We start from the raw sequence: 19,699 nt of genomic DNA, 5'->3' as shown, positions 1-19,699 counted from the left end.
AAATCAAAATTAAATTAATTTTTTTTTGTTTCTAATGGCTATTATTAGAAGGGCGCTTACATTTGAACGAAATCCTTGTAAATGACACCAGCAAATTGATTTATAGCTACCAATTCCCCTAATCCTTTTTAGAATTAGGGAATTGTTTCATAAAATTTCGGAAGGTACTATAACGTCTTATTATTTTTTATATGGGTCATACACATACATAAGTTCAGGGTGTATGTTGTTTAAAAAGAATGGATTTTATTCAAATTAAATTATATCGGGACATGAATTACAGTTACCATTTTAAATACAAATGATAATCAAGCAAAAAATTATTAAATTACCTGTGTAACTTATTTTTTAGTTTCCTATTATCCCTTTCTGTGGACTGTTCGCAAAGGCAGTTGCTACATTTCGATATCATTTATTGTTGTTTGGTGAGAGTTATCGTATAATAAAATGCAAATATATCTTTAGTATATATGTCAAATATTTAAAAATATGCATATAATTATTATAAATAGATTAATTTATAATAAAATTTTAAATAAACATTTAGTTACACGCAACCGCATCACTTCTGTGGACTTAAAATTTCGCCAAAAAAATCAATATCTACTAAAAGTACTACTCACCACATTTTTTTTATACTGGCCACATTATAAAGCTAGCATTGGCCATTTTGGATACAGCTACTGAGCGTTGGCGATCGTTCGGAATATTTTTTATAAATTCAGTGGTGATTTCGTAAAAGATCGGTAGAACTTTTCTGTTCCTGATATATTTCGGTAAGTAATTATTGATTTCAACAATTATCACGTAGCCGTATGGCCGTTCATGGAGTAATTTCGGAAATGTTTTTGTCTTATTTTCTAACCTTAAAAACTAAAAGAGCATTGTGATTTTTTTATTGAATGTCCTTTCTGTGGACCCCTTTTATGTGGACTTGAATGTCCACGCGAAAGACAATGTCTGCAGAAAATATCACATTATTGATTTCAAAACTAAAACACTGTCTTACTTATCTCTTAACTAGATGACGTTGACTCCTTTGGTCGTGCATGCTATTAAATCTACATAACATGAATTTTAAAAGAGGTTGTCTTGTATTTTGGCCAATGCCTACACGAAAGAAAGTGTCCACAGAAAATCGTTCTTAAGTTTTCCAACTGATTCAGCAGCTTGTTTGTAAACGTGAACAATGTGCATTGTGTATCATCGGTAGCTGATTTATATCCCCTGCTAGACCTCTGCTCCAAGACACGCTTCTTGCGTATAAACTAAAAGGGTTTGGCTTATTTGTATCTATTGCATGGTATGGTAGGTAGAAGTAAATATAGTTTAATTTGTTCCAGCTACATGATGCCACGTTCAAGTAGATCTAGGTTACAACTGAGTGAAGAACAAAAGAAAAAACGTAGGCGTGAGCAAAAAAAACTAAGTATGCGCAGAGCTAGATCAAAGTTAGATTCTGTTGCTCTTGAAGAAAGACGCAAAAAGGACCGAGAAAGGTATCATCGTAAAAAAGAAGAGGGGCTGATTAAGACCATTAAAGACTTGAAACCCCGAGACCAGCGACAATTACGGAAAATGTGGCGAGAGAAAGCAAAACTTAGACGTGAGAAAGAGAAAATAAAAAGAACGACTGAGCAAATGTTACACGAAAATACACCCCCTTCAAGTCCACAACCATCATCTTCACCACAACAATCATCTTTTTCACGAATTCGGTCAGGAAAAGCAGTAGGTGCACGGAATAAACGAAGATTGAAGGCTAAAAATGAATATTTAATAAATAGATTAATTGTTTTAGAACGAAAGCTAGCTAAATACAGAATGCGTCTACACAGAATTAAAAAAGGACAGAAACGAGGTAACACTGTACTAGTCAAACGAAAAATACATGACTTTTTTATTGACGATGAGCATAGCAGACTCACAGCAGGCAAAAAAGAGACTATCACACGACGTAAAGTAAAAAAGCAAATACGTCTGTTGAATGACACAATTCTCAATCTACACAAGATATTTAACAATAAGACGGGTTTAAACATATCATATGAGACATTTCGTAGACATCGTCCTTTTTGGGTGATATTTCCTAAAACAACTTCTAGAAATACCTGTTTGTGTCGTCAACATGCCAATAACGATTACATTGCTAGTGCTCTACATCAAGCTAAGATAATATCATTTTCTAACGCCACTGATGTTGCCAGGTCGCTTTGCTGTGATAACATTCTGAGGGTTTCTTGTCTTGAACGAACATGTACCCTATGTTTTGAAAAAACTTTGGACTATACGGTCATCAATGGGAATGACACGATTCTTTACCAAAGATGGGTCACTAAGAAAGTGCCCCAAATAATTAAAGGCAATGAAAAATTATGTCAAAAAACACTCAAAGAATGCGTCAGAACTTCTCATCAATTACTTGTTAATAAATTTAATATAAGTTTGTCGACATTTATGCAACATCTTGCAAATATAATGAACCAATACAAGGCTATTCGATATATTAAACAAAACTTATCGCCATCACAAAGTTTACTGCATATTGATTTTTCAGAAAATTATTCCTGCAAATATGGATCAGAAGTTCAGTCAGTCCACTTTGGTGGATCCAAATCACAACTCTCGTTACACACTTGCGTTTATTATTCTGTTGATTCTCAGCCACCAACAAACCTTATAAAAACAACATCCATTTGCACTGTCTCGGAGAACTTACGACACGATCCTGTACTCATTTGCGCCCACTTGAAGCCCGTAATTGAAAAAATTAAATTGATTACACCAGATTTGACAGAGCTGCATATATTAAGTGATGGACCCGCTACTCAATATCGTAATAAAACAATGTTCCATATGTTAGCAAACTATGTGAGCAAAATTTCAAATGTAGAAACTATTGTGTGGCATTTCAGTGAGGCTGGACATGGCAAAAGTGCTCCTGATAGCGTAGGTGGCTGTGTAAAACGCACATGTGACAAGGCTGTTGCAAATGGCCAAGACATATCAGGTATTGACAGTTTTGTTGATTGCGTAAAAGTCACCTGTAAAGGCATTGACATTATTCGTATTAATAATGATGTATCTGATATACAAAAAATTGCCGATGCTAACAAAGTACGCCCCTTCAAAGGGACCTTAAAAATTCACCAGATCACATGGAGCTCAAAATCTCCTAACATTATTCACTGCAGGCGACTAAGTTGCTTATTGTGTGCACCTCACATTAGGTGTACACATTTTAAAATTGGGCAAATTCAGATTGAATATATTTCACGAGATACAAAAGAATCTTCGCCTACGATATCATCATCTATTTTATCAAGGACGGGTACCCCCAGACCAGTATCTTCTATTGATACTGCATCAGCGTCAACCGTCACTGGACCAAGAACACCATCTCCGCTCGAATCGTTTTTAAACACACCGTCTCCTGAATTAACAACGAGAATAGTCCGTCAACCGCTAACCCCACGGAAGCAAAATATAGTATATACTGACTCAGATGACTCAGCAACCCCCAAAAAATCCAGATTCCATACATTCTTTGATACCAGCGACACGGAGGACTCAATTCCATCCCCAAAAAAAGTTAAGTGTCAGTCGCTTTTTGATTATAGCGATGAAGAAAAATTTTAAAGTGTTTTTTATTTTAATATTAATAAAGTACTGTTTATACATAAGTATATTTTTTCAATTTTGATTCTTTTCTGTACGAGTCTGTCCCTTCTGTGGTCAAGAAAAAAATTAAAAACCCTCTATTTCAGCAAAACCTGAAAAACGATCTCGTTTTATATTATAATTTAGATACTATGATTAATAACTAGTAAATGAAACTGATTTTGTAAAAATACGAACGATGTTTTTTTTTCCAAAAATTTTACCTTGTTTTGTGTATGACCCATATTCGATAAAGACTGCAACTTTTTACGTGGACAGGCGTTTCACCTTCGGTGCTCAAGAAACTACGTGGGAGCATTTCGGCCTTTGTCACAATTAAATTATATTTTGATTAAAAGTTAACAATGTGGTGTTAAAAAAAACTGACTTGAAGCTCTGGTGGACTTACCAAACTTTGAAGACAAATAGGTAACTGTAGCTAAAACTATTCCTAAACATTATACCTACTGTAGCAGAAAAAATTGCGAAACCAATGTAATTCGATTGATTTCATAAGTTTTGTACACTGAAGGTTTCTCTAGGGATACAGAACAGGAAAAACGGGCCATGCCTGAAATCACCGACACTTGGAAATATAAATTTATTCATTATTGGCCTTTTTTGTTATACTGTTTTGTTTTTTTTCTATCTTTCTTCTAAATGTACTTTTATTCAAAAAGTAATTATAGTAAACTATAATGTGATTGCTTAGATATTTAAATCTTTAAAACAATCAGTGGTATGCAATTAATTTAGATAGTGGTTTAATTATAATTATTTTCATCATCATTTCAGAATCAGACGTAGATAATAATATGCTACATTTCTTTTCATTGCTTTTGAAGATATTTTAGACGTGATCACCGGTGCGAAAGCCAGGGCCATTTTGACTAAGGTAATTTCTCAAATTGGGTAGTGTACATGTCGTGTCAATGACTTCTAGTATCTAAACGAGCTGTTAGTATCTCTGCTCGCTTATTAACATGTAATATTTCATTCCACTAGTGCTCCCCAAGTGGTCAAAATTTGAGTTTGATTACTAATTTCTATTTTTTGTGTACATGAATGAATGAGCCCCTGCCGATCTGATTTTAAGAGCGTCCCAGACACGAAGTCTCAGTTGTATCATATAACAGATGTTTCAACCTTCAAACTCGATTGCATGACTTATAGTGGTGGATTAATTGCGAGTCCGTACGGTTAAGCAGCGTTTCGGTTTCAAGGATAGGTCGGCCGTCCTAAGCTGAGACTTAGACTTAGACTTAGACGAAACGCATTACTGCTTCACGGCAGAAATAGGCAGGGTGGTGGTACCTACCCGTGCGGACTCACGAGAGGTCCTACCACCAGTAAGTCCAGTCTACCACCAGTCTCTATATGGATCGGGGGGCATTTACTTGGTTGGTCAGCACCAGATAATCTACAACCTTGTCCATAATCTTCACGGCAGAAACAGGCGGTATGGTGTCACCAACCCATGTGGAATTACGATGTATCCTATCAGCAGTGACGTACTCATGTGTTTTTGCTTTTGTACTGATGGTAATTTTCTTGGAAAGTGGGAAAAAAATAAAAAGAAAAAAGGGCGCAATGGACCTTGCTAAAGAAAGCGAGCATTATGTTATAATAAATAAGTTTAAAAAAATTAACAAAATACGCTTTAATAGAAAATCCAACAAAAAAATAGAAAATAAATTTTAATAAATTTGCATTAAAAACAGTGTAAGAAAAAAATATTTTATTGTAAAAAAAAGCGTCGGGTGCTTTTCAGGATATTATCAAAATATCCTGAAATATTATATTAAATATTATTATCAAAATAACCCTTCTACTTCTACTCATATCTGTTCATAAAATATTTATAACTACTGATACCATGCACCCCACGCTTTTTTTTTACAATAAAATAATTTTTTCTGACACTATTTTTAATTCAAATTTATTAAAGTTTATGTTCTATTTTTTAGTTGGATTTTTTATAAAAGCGTATTTTGTTAGTTTTTTTAAACTATTATTTATTTTTCATTTTTCAGTTGAATTTCAAAATTTTCAATATTTTTTTTTCAGTATTGTGTTGTCATCGGTCCTCAATAAGTATACCAAATTTCAAGTTAATCCGACGTTTTGAAGAGGGTCAAAATCATGTTCAAAGATTCCGTTAACATACATACGTCTGAAGCTAATAAAAGCGTATTAAAAAACCTCATGTCGGTTATAAACTTACACTTCATCAAGCGGCAGATTTAACGTTAAACTCCCTCGGACGTTTTCACCGAATTGCAAATATCCAGTGAAGCCGACGAAGCCATAGAGCACGACGACCGCACTCATGGCGATGTTCAAGACCCCTGGACAGCCGAGGAACTGCTGAGGCTTCAACATTTCGTTCTCTATCGGCATCACTACGCCTATGCCTTCCATGGCGAACAGACTTGTACTGTGGGAAATCAATTAAGTTATAACTCCTAATATTATCCAAAGCCGTATCGCGTTATAATGCTAGAAGCACCCACAAAGTTGGATCACAAATGTATATGATCCTAGAAATCGTTACATATGGTAATATGTATACATAATATATATCGGATTTTAGTGTACAGTTTCCAAAAAATAAATAAATACGGTAGTGCTGGCAATTCAAGACAGAAGTATTAAAACTCTTTTTTCTATCTATATTATTTTTAGATGCAATTAATGAGTGGAGGACATTGCGTTAAACGGAGCGTTCAGAATCTTTACTTTAGATTGGACTAAATATTGATTTCTTAAAATGGAAACGCTCCGAAGACGAAACTAGTGAAACAGTGCCACATTAAATTAAGGTTATGTTTCGTGAAAATGCTTTAATACGCGTATACTATGATAGGATTTTTAAAACAAATAGCTTTTGCATGCCTTTCAAGGTAATGTGATAACCTAGTTTGCTGGAATTTACTGGACCCGGAAAGCACAGAAAAGTTCATTGCTACGACCCATACTGGAAACCTATGCTGAGCAGTGGGCTTTTCTCAGATGATTGTACATATATATTTATCTAAAACTTACCTAATAAACGTTGGGATGCCATCGATAGATGTAGCCATATTCCTCTCGGATATATCAGGAGTATCTCTCAAGCAGTAATATATTGATATGCATATAGACACTAGCCACACAAAATTAGCGACTGCCGAAAAAGGTACTAAATATTTAAGTTTGTTTATTTGTGTCAGCGGGATGAGAACTATCAGTGTCAGAGCGCAATATGCTGTTACCGACCAATCAGGACCTCCGTATTCGACTGAGACCTGCAATGGAACATGGAGAAATACTTAATATCGGAAACTGGCAATTGTCGACAGTATGGAATAAATGGCTTCAGAAAACTGAGTTTTTTTTTATTGCACTTGTAGGCAGACGAGTACACGGCCCACCTGATGGTGGTCCACGTCGCCCATGGACTTCAGCAATTCCAGGGGCAGAGCCAAGCCGCTGCCTACCACTTAATACTCTCCACAAGCCTCGTTTGAAGAAGGACATTAAAGAAATAATGATATTAAGATATAATGCATAGTTTCGATCGGATTTCCTGAATGGAAACAAAGCACTGAGCAAATGATACCAAACAAAGCTATTAAAGTAGTGTTTCGGACTTACTTGTCTAAACGATTCAGCTATAACAACAACATACACGCAGCACGCTCCCATATGAGTGACAGCCAACGACCAGTCCACTAGTTCTCTGTAAATAATTGTATTAGTCATTAGCTAGATTTGGTGATACTAAGACTAATGTTTTTGATTCAACTCTATCGTAATTTCTTTAGTTTTTGCGAGTTGGAAACAATTTTAGAATTGATTGTATGGCTTAATCTCGAACTTATTATTTTCGACTGTTAATTTCAACGTTGTGATCACTTTTCAACTTTTGTAATCACGTACTATAATATTTAAAAGAAAAGTAAATGTAGAGATAAAATAAAAATAGAAGGTAGTTTTTTTTTATATATTTTTATTGCTTAGATGGATGGCCGAGCTCAGCCCATAAGCTCAAGTGGTTACTGTAGCCCATAGACTCTACAACGTAAATGCCGCCACCCACCTTGAGATATGAGTTCTAAGGTCTCAGTATAGTTAGCACAATATTAAAATTTCAAAGAATCTACCAACTAGCTGATCGAACGCTGAACAAAATTAAATAGGATTTCACGTATTCCGATATGGAGTAGTCAAGCTATCCGATTTGGAGGATGGGACAATCTATACTAATATATAAATCTATAGTGGTTTTTACGAATGTTCCGTTATAACTACTGAACCATGCATCCGATTGACTTGAATCTTGGTATCCATGTAGAAAATACATGCACTTAATGGATAGGCTAATATTTATATGAGTGTTGGACTCCCTAATAATAATGACAGTAAATAATAATGTTAATTTTAAATGGCCAGCGAAGCGGGCGAGTACGGCTAGTTAATATATAAAATTGAGATATCGACTTCATATTATATCATGGTGTTATTTTTGTAGCGATATCCATTAACTAGGGTTACCTCATAAAACCAAGCGGGTCGTGAGCCCGTCTACCAATCTAGAGCAATAAAAGGAAAAACAAGGAAAACAAGAATCAAAAGCGTTCCATGAAAGTTAAGATTGTGGGCAGCTGCGGCGCAGTTTCGGCGTCCCAAGGGGGTAGAGAGGCAAGGAGATTTGCGCTCCACGGAAGTCATCACCTTACACATCTTTTTCTATAGAATGTATTTCTCAATTTATGAACTTATGTTTTGCACAAAATGAACAAACAATGTCTTGCGGTCTGGATGTTTTTTTTTATTGCTTAAATGGGTGGACGAACTTACAGCCCACCTGGTGTTAAGTGGTTACTGGAGCCCATAGACATCTTCAACGTAAATACGCCACCCACCTTGAGATATAAGTTCTAAGGTCTCAAGTATAGTCACAACGGCTGCCCCGCCCCCCACGGCAGAAATAGGCAGGGTGGCGGTACCCACCCGCGCGAAATCACAAGAGGTCCTACCACCAGTTAGGTTTAGCTCACAGATTACTTAATAAAAACTTAGGTGTTCATTTTCACTACGAGTGGATCCTGAGGAGTCTATGAATTACATACCTGGCAATCGATGCGAATTTCCTTATAGGTTTCGGTCCGTTCTGGAAGACGATTTCGCATGTGTCAGCGTAGCCTAAAGCTGGTTTTTTTACTTCCACACAAAGCTGTTGTGATGTTTTTACCTAAAAAAATATTAGAATTTTTACTTAGGTACTTAGACAATCAGACAATATGCTTATTTTATATCTAACATCCCGACAATATTGCTAGGGCGTCAGACAAAATTACTCCATTAAAAGGCTACTTACGTAAAACTGAAATGAGATCTTTACTTATCCCTCGAGCCTACCAAATACCCATTTTAAAAAAAAACGTTCTAAAATTTACACGTTCAATAATTTGCAAATTCCGATCTAAAATTAAACGAAGCTGAATTACGCTGAATAGGTCATTCACAGTTAATGTTTACATTTTTTGCCGAAACACGACGTTGTACGAACACAATTAGATACTTGCAAGCGTCATTAGAAAGCGAATGCCCAAGGTTGTATAATAAAATACTTTAAAGTGTTCTCACTATTCTATGGCAAGAGATGCGAAGATTTTTTCTTAATTTTTTTTTAGATTTGAAGGATTACTGGTGGCCCGGAGGCCTTTCCAGTTTCTCCAGGATAGGTGGGCGAGTAAAGGCTCAGCCACGAGGGGTGGGATTTGCTAACAATTGCCCGAGCGCCTCCGAAGGAGACCTAACAACTCAAGAGCAGCTGCTTCGCGAATGAATCTACTGCCGGATGGAAATAGTGACTCGCTGAGAATATCCGGCAAGAAACTCAGCGAGCTGATGCATGGGTTAGTTTGCACGTCGAGCTCTTTGTCAGGTTCAACGAGTATGGTTACCGGGGTCCTTAAGCCTGCCTTTAGTGTTAGAGCTGAAGGCGTCTAAAGCAAAGGTTATTGGATCTGAGGGATCCGTAAGGACGTGTCTAGGGCGTCGACGGTGACTGGCTCCTGCGTGATCAGGATTCGGGGAGAGATTTTTTCTACAAGTAGTGTGATTGAGTAAGAAGGTCCAGTGACCAAATAGAGATTGAATCTTGAACTGAGTGCCGCCTTCATTAAACAACCATGAGTTTACATATAAATCGATTGTTATAGTTATAATAGATATAATTAAATTTTATTATATTAGACCATTAAAGGTGGAACTGCATTGTTGATGAAAGTTTTACACGTAATTAAACATCGGTCTGGTGTGGCCTTAAGACTATCTCTAGACAACAATAGCATCTTATATTTTGGAGAAAGAGAATATTGATCATGAACCCCTTTTTAAAACAAAACAGCGGACGTAGAAGTCATGATAATTACTTATGTCTAGAGTAGATTGTAATGTGATAGAAATATGGTACATTTTCGCGTTCTTTTCACTGTCATCAAGTGTCACCACCACAATTATATAATATAGGTGTTATATCACGTCAATGTCATAAACACATTTTCAAACTACACAATACGCGCCTACATGATTTTTATGAGCAAACAAATTGTATCAATAGCTTCGCTTGTAGTGTAGCTCAATGCTTATTGAACATAATCATTACATCACTTTAAGGGCTGAGAAAATTGCCAAATTTCAACACAGTTACGTAAGCTACAAAGTAACTTTTTGGTTTGTTTGTTCGTGATTGATAGTGAATGTAGTTTTACTGTGTCAAAGAATAACTTAAGAAATAAGAATAAATATATAGAAGAATAAATTAATGTTTTTGTTAGTTTGTTTACGTATTTATGGTTAGAGTGTCATAGTGTCATTTTTACTGGTGGTAGGACCTCTTGTGAGTCCGCGCGGGTGGGTACCAACACCCTGCCTATTTCTGCCGTGAAGCAGTAATGCGTTTCGGTTTGAAGGGTGGGGCAGCCGTTGTAACTATACTTGAGACCTTAGAACTTGTATCTCAAGGTGGGTGGCGCATTTACGTTGTGGATGTCCATGGGCTCCAGTAACCACTTAACACCAGGTGGGCTGTGAGCTCGTCCATCCATCTAAGCAATAAAAAAAAAACAAAAAAAAACTGATGACTCTATCTAAATGTTAACCAGGAGACACAGGTATCCTATTATGGATTCTTCGAGCTATTACTGTCGCTTTCCTACCATCCATGTCTATGTTAAAAGTGCTGTAATGATTTTTTTAAGACCAATCCGTCATCTCATTTTGTCGTTGCATCGAATGTTTCCAACATATGCCACTTACTGTACGACTCTAGATTGAAATTCCCTCTACAGTGTTTCCAGAACGCTGTGATTTACCATTATCACTACATAGTATAAAACAAAGTCGCTTTCTCTGTCCCTATATCTGTCCCTATGTATGCTTAAATCTTTAAAACTACGCAACGGCATTTGATGCGGATTTTTAATAGATATATTACTTAAAATAATTTATACGTTAATATACGTATACTAGCGACCCGCCCTCGCTTCGCTTCGGAAACTGTAATTTATTATTGATTTCTCTACTATGTAATGGATGTTATTATACATATAAACCTTCTTCTTCAATCACTCTATCTATTAAAAAAAGTCGCATCAAAATCCGTTGCGTAGTTTCAAAGATTTAAGCATACATAGGGATATAGGGACAGAGAAAGCGACTTTGTTTTATACTATGTAGTGGTATATTCGAGGATGAGAAACGCAACTTACCAAGATATGTATAACGTGTCCGCAAATAAGTCCAATAAGCATAGTTCCGATGCAACCTACGAGGAGACCAGCGTTTTTGAAGGCCAACGGCATAGCCAGTACACCAGAACCGAGGGATGCTTTCAGTAAATGGGCCAAGGCACCGAAACTCCTAAAATTAGTAGTAGTATTAAAATTAGTAGTAATTTACAAACAAATAACTAATAGTGTTCGCTCGTAATATCTGACGACAATGTATTGAGATTCATTTTCAAGTTTAATTCGTTATTCTTCTTTCGAAGAAGAAAGTAAGAAAATAGTACTTTTTTCATTTTGTGTTGAATTATTTCTATGTATATTTGCGTTTCGGCTTGAAGGGTGGAGCAGCCGTTGTAACTATACTGAGACCTTAGAACTTATATCTCAAGGTGGGTGGCGTATTTATGTTGTAAATGTCTATGGACTCCAGCAGCCACTTAACACCAGGTGGGCTGTGAGCTCGTCCACCCATCTAAGCAATAAAAAAAAGAACAATGGTATGTTCGGTAAACAAAATTAGAAACAAACTCACGAGGTGTTTGACTCCATAGGTCGATGGTTTGCTGGCACGTACGGGCCCATGTCTTCTCGCGATCCATTGTAAGCCAGCTCAATTCTGAAAGCACAAAAAGACGAGAATAAAAACCTTTCAACATTGAAATTAGTTCTGCTATCGGAACAAAACTAACTTTACTCACTCCATTAACATACGAACAATCGGCAAGATTTTTAAAGACGACCAAAATATCCCTACAGCCTTTGTCAACAATGATCACATCGCTGGAAGCAAATCACAAATTCACGATTGACTTCCACGGTGAAGAAATAAGATCGTGTAATAAAAATGAAACCCGCAAAATTATAATTTGCGTACTTGCTGGTGGTAAGACCTATTGTGAGTCCGTACGGGTAGGTACCACCGCCCTGCCTATCACAAAACATATTAAGTATTTTCATTTGATTTTCGATAATCGACAATCTCAACTATACCAATCTCGCGTTTTAATTCGAACACTATATTCGTAGTCAAGAGATCGCGTTTACTTAATTGTTATTGCCAACGACCTCCAAATATATAAAAATAATTTCAATTGAACTAAATTGTCGAACAGACATTAGATAGTAACATAAATACGCCTTTAACTGCCGCAAAGCTGCCTAGTACATGCTGGTTCAAAGACCAAGACGGACGTTATAAAATAATTGAGGGTTAAACCACTTGCACATGCTGGAGGCAGAAATGACTGGTATGACATCGTCGACTTGTCTAGGATCGACTTATCCAACCGCGACAGAATAACACAAAGCCGTTGTCGCCCAAAAGATGTCTTGTCGGGTCCCCCGGATTCAATCTCGAGTGAGGACCCTCAAGCAATGGTCACCATCCTCGTCCAATTCGTCGATTCGATCGTCGAAGAGATCGACGAGGGAACTAATTCATAGGCAACCCACTGAGTTTTCTCAGTGGGTCGCAATTCCGAACCGATGATAGAATCTGCGAAGCACTGCTCTTGCTAGGGTAAATGCTAGCAAATACACCTACTCATGTCCGGGCATAGCTGGAATAGCTTCTTAGGCTACCAACAAATAGGAGGGGAAAAAAGTCTACCCTGGTAAATTAAATTAAATATCATTAAATTCTTAATATTCTATAGCGCTGCAGACAATCGAATCATGGATGAGATGACCTTAAGAAAACGCACTAATAAATATAAAACGAGTATAAACTGATTTTGAAAGTCCCTGAGGGGTTTTCTAACTGAAGCGTTCTATGCAATTCACAGTACTCGACTGCGTTCGTTACATTAATAGAACACTCGTTGTTAAAGTCGAGGGATTACTTATATTGAAGTGATTTAACCGTTAAAATTTCCAGATACAATTTTCTATAAAACGCTTATTGTTAAAATAATCTTTCAAGACATTTTGCTTTTTTAAGAAGTTTACGTAATTGTAATTTTATTGCTTCGATATATCGTAAAGCTTACGATCTACCCCATTTTAAATGGTCTACCAAAGTAGGTCTCAAATGAGAGAAGGTTGAAGTATCAGTTTCAACTGTGCTTAAGAAATGAAGCCCGTGATAATATAAAAAATTGTAGGCTCTCTTTCGCAGAGCACATTCCCGATATTACATTTTTGATTCTAGCAGTATATATAACAATTTATTTGATTCCACGGTCTTTTTGGCTTTAAATTCTTGGGAGCTGTTAACAGTTAAATTTTGAGTTCATCTGCACGTCTATATTACTAAAACCAATAGATGGTAACACAATATTTGAATCTTAGTCTATTAGATTACTGATATCTGTATGCTATAAATACCTCCCTTAAGCTATAATCAGATTGAGATGGTAAACCAGCATAGCACGTATCACCATCACTACATAGTATAAAACAAAGTCGCTTTCTCTGTCCCTATATCCCTATGTATGCTTAAATCTTTAAAACTACGCAACGGATTTTGATGTGGTTTTTTTTAATAGACAGAGTGATTGAAGAGGAAGGTTTATATGTATAATAACATCCATTAAATAGTGGAGAAATCAATAATAAATTACAGTTTCCGAAGCGACGCGAGGGCGGGTCCCTAGCTATCTATAAAATTAATCTCGACTTCAATTCTGGATGTTTCTTCCTTAAAAATACTACTGAAGACTAATACGACGCTTCACAAATTAAATTATACCTTATAAATACCTGTACCACATGATTTAAGTTTGGTAATTTCACGAATAAAAAACTCACTTTTGTTCAGTTTTCACACCCTGTCCTACTGACTTCTAATGTATCAATGTAAAAATGTAAACATTTTAATCTGAATTCGTTGTGATGAGATGCCAAATGTAAAATGATCCTCGGGGGGCGAACTAAATGTATGGGTAATGAGTCCATCGGCAAATTGAACAATTGGTATCGAATTAACCTCAATAAATGCAGTATTGATGAAATGTTCGCGTTCCATTGCATCATTTTCGCACTAAGAGAATAATAAGGTTTCTATTGACCAATGTGAACTTACATTTAGTTTAGTTTTTTTTTTATTGCTTAGATTGCTGGACGAGCTCACAGCCCACCTGGTGTTAAATGGTTACTGGAGCCTATAGACATCTACAACATAAATGCGCCACCCACCTTGAGATATAAGTTCTAAGGTCTCAGTATAGTTACAACGGCTGCCCCATCCTTCAAACCGAAACGCATTACTGCTTTACGGCAGAAATAGGCAGGGCGGTGGTACCTATCCGTGCGGACTCACAAGAGGTCCTACCACCAGTAATTACGCAAATTATAATTTTGCGGGTTTGATTTTTATTACACGATCTTATTCCTTCACCGTGGAAGTCAATCGTGAACATTTGTTAAGTACCTATTACATTAGAAAAATTGGTACCCGCCTGCGGTGCATCGCTAGATACGAATGCACCGGACGTCTTCTCCTTTGGGCCACGACGACTTGTAAGTAAGGTATTAAAATGGTTTTAAATAGTAAACTGCGTACAAAAACGTTCCGTGTAAAATGGAAATAAAGACCATCGTAAAATAAGTAAAAGTGTTGAAAATTGTCAATTTAGTAGAAATATGTACATGTCGTTTGGGTTAGTTCGGGTTTCATGTACCCGCACTCAGCGAGAGTCGTGTTATGCGAGGGCGTTCACCTCGCATGCTGGATTGGAATATTACATAGCGCGCAGTAGGTACTAAAATATCAATTAGCTTTTGATGACGATTTCTAATCTTACAGTCAAAACAGTAATTGAAGTATTTGCGGCGCATTCGGTAAGATTCGCTTCCAGCGATGTGACCACATTAGAGATTTTATTTTGAAAACAGATATAAATTATTTAACACAAATACGCATCTAACACGCATTCACGAAAGTCTTCAACGACAAACGAGCTATGCGGTGTAGTTAAATGAAATTTACCAAATTTATGAATTTATTGTAATATTAACAATAAGGGAAATATTTTTATTGTTTCATACAAACTCAAGATATTTTATTTCAATATATTTTCAGAACATTGAAAATATAATAACATTATTATACGATTGCGTCACTTATAATCTAAATAACATTCGCGGACAAATCTCGAACTTTAAAAAATAATAATTTATAACTAAATATGGGACCACCATTGACGCCGTATTTTCCAGATATTTAGAAGATATCAAGTCTCAAACTTATGTTTCATAATTCAGTTACCATAAACCTATAGTTTCAATGAGAAATATTCCTGAATAACCTACATGTATTGTAAGATAATAAAAATATTTTGAACAATATTAACTTCTCATTTATTTAATAAAAGAAAAAAAATGTTTTCTTATCGGTCACCACGCTCAAAAAGTGTAACTTGAATTAATATCAAAGAAAAACAAAGGAAAAAAATACTGCATAAATAAAATAAATAAATAATTATAATTACATAAGTTGATAAAAAATGCTATGCAATAGCTTTACCGCGGCAGTCTTCGAGGGCCACACGTCGTTTTTTTATTACTGATAGGTTTTTGTGGGCCTACACGGGTTAGTACCTCCTCTTGTAATTTTTGACCGGAAAGTAGTCGTGCATTTTTATTTTTAAATTATGGAAATGATATTAATAGTATGCCAGCTTGTCGATAAAAGACTTTCACGATGGGCGAATTGTACGATCGTACAATAAATATCGAACCCGAAAAATTTATCAAAGTTCTTAATTACTCCTGATAGGACGTATCATAAGCCTGCACGGGTAGCTACAATCATCCCGCCTATATATGCGGCGAAGCAGAATCTATGGCCTTCCTTTATAGGTGAGATGCTGCACTTTGTGAATCCAAAATCTTTGTGTGTCCTCTCTGAGAAGTCAGTCTCGAAATTGCACAAACACTACTACATCTACTGCATATTTTACAGAACAAATACATTGAAAATTGTTCATTACACGTGTAGTTTTATTTGATATTTAAATTTTAAAACAAGAACAACATTCCTGTTGTTGTTTGTATGTTTTATTTATTGTATACTAGCTGACCCGGCAGACTTCGTAGTGCGTCAATCGATAAATAAAAGACTTAAGCTTTTGTATATAAAAAAAAATAAAAAACTTAAAACAAACAAAAGGAATCCGTCCGACGGGGGACACATCAAAGGAAAAACAAAATTGTGATTTCTATTTAATTACGAGCATTTTCATATTTATCTACCTTTTAAACCTTCTCTAGACTTCCACAAATAATTCAAGACCAAAATTAGCCAAATCGGTTCAGTCGTTCTCGAGTTTTAGCGAGACTAACGAACAGCAATTCATTTTTATATATATAGACTATATATAAAAATATAAATATATAAATATATATATATATATAAATATATACTATCTTAAGCTAAGCGGTTGTCGTGAGCCTTTGTATTTGACCTTGAGATTTCACATTGAAGTCTCAATTTTGTTACGAAATCGGCTGGTCCACCTTCGAAATGGAGCGCATGGCTACTCATCTGCAGAAACAAATAGGATTTTATCAAGCTACTTGTGCTCATAATTAGTAATTAGGCAAGTTAAATATTCTGCTTGTTTGATTTTTGTGATAGACGATTCTATCTTCTACTATTTAAAATGGTTAACCAAGAAAACCTCTATGAATGACTTCTAATATTAAGGAATGGACGAACATAGTCGAAACAAAAGTGTTCCGTAAAGGTCACGACCCTCAACACTGAGGAACACGATACAAGGACGAGGGATTTGGCATAGTGACATCTCTGGTTCAACCCTGGGGTATCAGTACAACGTACCTTATCGCAACGGTGCTATTGACTTCTAAAATATTGCTCACAATTGTCCCATTACCCATTGTAGTTTACCATCCCATCACTCACTGCCAGAGCAGAGCTCATATCAGTACTAGTTCGCTGATGCACATGTAAGATTCCAGAGAACACTTTCATCACATTCGGTTCTGTAACGAACTTATTCGTGATTTAAAAATACTCATATAGGCAGCAGGTAGCTCCGTGGTTGTGCTTTTGAAACTACCAATGTCCATAAGCAACGACTCACAGTCAAGTAGGACCTGACAATTTACCCATAAAGGGTGCTCAGTATAGTATCAGCGGTTCCATGTCTTTAAGACGCCCTATATGATGCCCGTCATGATAATCGCCTTATCGTTGCCGTAGCTGACTACTTCCAGAATCCTGATCATGCAGGAGCCAGTCACCGTCGGCGCCCTAGACACGTCCTTACGTATCTATTAGATTTAATAGCTGTTGCATTGGACGCCTTCAGGTCTAACACTAGGAGCAGGCTTAGAGACCCCGGTAACCGTACTCGACGAACTCGGCAAAGAGTTCGACGTGCAACCTAAATTAAGCATCAGCTCGCTGAGTTTCTCGTCGGATCTTCTCAGCGAGTCGCGATTACGATCTGGTAGTAGATTGATTCGCGAAACAGCTGCTCTTGAGTTGTTAGGTCTTCTTCAGAGGCGCTCGGGCAGTTGTTAGCAAATCCCACCCCTCCTGGCTAAGCCCGTGCTCACCCACCTGCCCTGGTGAAACTGGAAAGGCCTTCGGGCCACCAGTAATCCCTCAATAAAAATACATATATTAGAAAATTAATAAATTAGGCTTTGTTCGATTTCTTATTATTTCATTCTCTGTATATTTACGCGTCGCTTCTACGATTTATTTGGAACTTTGTACAATTGTTATTGATGTTACGTGGAAAGTTTGTTATAGTACAATCAACGTACAATCAGTAAAGTTCGAGTCGTTTCAAGAAATGTGCTTTCCATACATTCAGCGTTAGATATACAGACTGAGAAATGCTTCATAAAGTCGAATAGCGTAAATATTATTTTTGTGTAAATTTTTCCTCACCATTCTTGTGACGGGTTAATTAAATACTCCAGAACAAACTTTGAGAACTTCTGAGTTTTCCTTTGTAATATAATTAAATATATTTTGATATGAAACTCACATTCATTGTTCATGCGTGATTCAGACTCAAATATTTCAACAACTTGAAGTATAGCAAGAAAATCTATTGTTTTCGTAAATATTTCATCCATCTCGATATGTGAGGTCGAAATCACGATTCTACTGTGAATAATGACTACAAAACTAATTAACTTAGCTGATTCGTTCGCGTTAGGAATAAATAGACCACCAGAGCTTGTATGTTCTAAATCAGGGGTGAGCAACATTTTTATTAAATGGGTCAATTTAAATTCAATTTTTTTTTGTCTGACCACACATAGATTAAATCTTGTTAATAATTTACGAAACTTTATTTATAATAGATATTAGAATAAAAAATATAAAACTAAAAAAAAAGTAAAGATTTCACATACTAAATTTAATTCAAGATAAAACTAATTATGTGGTGTCGTGGGACACCAGGTAGGAACGAAGTTCCTTCGGCTAATGTAGAATCGACACAATTTGCAAAAAAAAAATCGTGCTCAATTTTATGTTGGTTTTCTTGATTTTTCTCTTAAATTTTGCTAATTAGTTTTTATTTAAGTACAGGAAAGTATTTAGGAAATTCAGTATTTTAGGAAATAAAATAAATTACGTAAAATAAAAATAAAATCGTAATTCAAATAAAATAACAAAATATGTCTCTTTTTTTTTGTTTGACAACATAAAATTACATAGAAATAGAAATAATTACAAAATAGAGAGAGAAGGGATGAGAGAACGAAAAGAAAGAGGGAGAAAGAGAAAGGTACTATACACTACTCGCTTGTGTATACGACTGTCGCGCCTGCGCACGTCTCATTTAACGGTTTTATTCCACGCACTTTTTTCCACGGATTTTTTCTTACGGTTTTACTATCACATTTTTTTAGTTCGGTCGCGCAGCAAAATCCCTATCCCCTTCAAGCCTGTCGTAAGGAACTTCGTACCAATAAAAAGAAACAATAAAAGAACAGAAAAACGAATAGAAACGAGAAAGTCCATAAAATAAATTCAATTTTAGAAATGCTTGGCGGGCCGCGTGTTGCTCATCCTTGCTCTGGATTACGAAAACTTGAAAATTTATTATCAATGCATTTTATTATGTAGTTTATTATCTAGCTTACATAAATTCTTGGTAATGCGTGAACAACACCGAACATCGTATCTGGGGCAGAAGCATTCATTACAAGCTCTAACTAATTAGTGATGTAATTCATAAGGATAACATAAGATTCTCAAGCAAGGATTTAGATTAACATCAAAGGATTTCTAGACGATTAAGTATCTACGTATCTACATAATTGAAATCGTG

General features: G+C 36.0%; 2 protein-coding genes across 8 annotated transcripts in view; one reads left to right on the top strand and one right to left on the bottom strand.

Annotated features, from left to right (window-relative positions):
- LOC101744593 (proton-coupled amino acid transporter-like protein pathetic) overlaps positions 1-19,699 on the bottom strand; it is a 65,308-nt gene that overhangs the window by 4,362 nt on the left and 41,247 nt on the right. For 5 of the 6 annotated variants that reach the window (XM_062671704.1, XM_038014815.2, XM_038014813.2 and 2 more), the window contains 6 exons: positions 11,971-12,054; positions 11,421-11,571; positions 8,775-8,896; positions 7,297-7,381; positions 6,706-6,947; positions 5,885-6,097 (listed from right to left, as the gene is read on the bottom strand). In XM_062671704.1, the coding sequence (XP_062527688.1) occupies positions 5,885-6,097; positions 6,706-6,947; positions 7,297-7,381; positions 8,775-8,896; positions 11,421-11,571; positions 11,971-12,054 (897 nt within the window). Of the gene's footprint in view, positions 1-5,884; positions 6,098-6,705; positions 6,948-7,296; positions 7,382-8,774; positions 8,897-11,420; positions 11,572-11,970; positions 12,055-14,186; positions 14,278-19,699 lie in introns of those variants that run through there. The other variant, XM_038014819.2, reaches the window with a different exon arrangement.
- Positions 2-6,099, top strand: LOC119629344 (uncharacterized). 2 transcript variants are annotated; one of them, XR_009974608.1, is made up of 2 exons: positions 2-4,555; positions 5,728-6,099. XR_009974608.1 is itself a non-coding variant. In XM_038014811.2 (2 exons), exon 2 carries the CDS (start codon positions 1,348-1,350, stop codon positions 3,637-3,639), a length of 2,292 nt encoding a protein of 763 aa, XP_037870739.1. In that variant the 5' UTR covers positions 2-776; positions 1,344-1,347; the 3' UTR covers positions 3,640-3,683. The 2 variants fall into 2 exon arrangements, 1 of the variants encoding a protein (XP_037870739.1); XM_038014811.2 differs by lacking the exon at positions 5,728-6,099 and having other exon boundaries at positions 2-776; positions 1,344-3,683.

This window comes from Bombyx mori, chromosome 13, assembly GCF_030269925.1.
Source record: "Bombyx mori chromosome 13, ASM3026992v2".
Lineage (NCBI taxonomy): Eukaryota > Metazoa > Arthropoda > Insecta > Lepidoptera > Bombycidae > Bombyx > Bombyx mori.
This window is presented reverse-complemented; position numbering and strand designations above follow the sequence as displayed.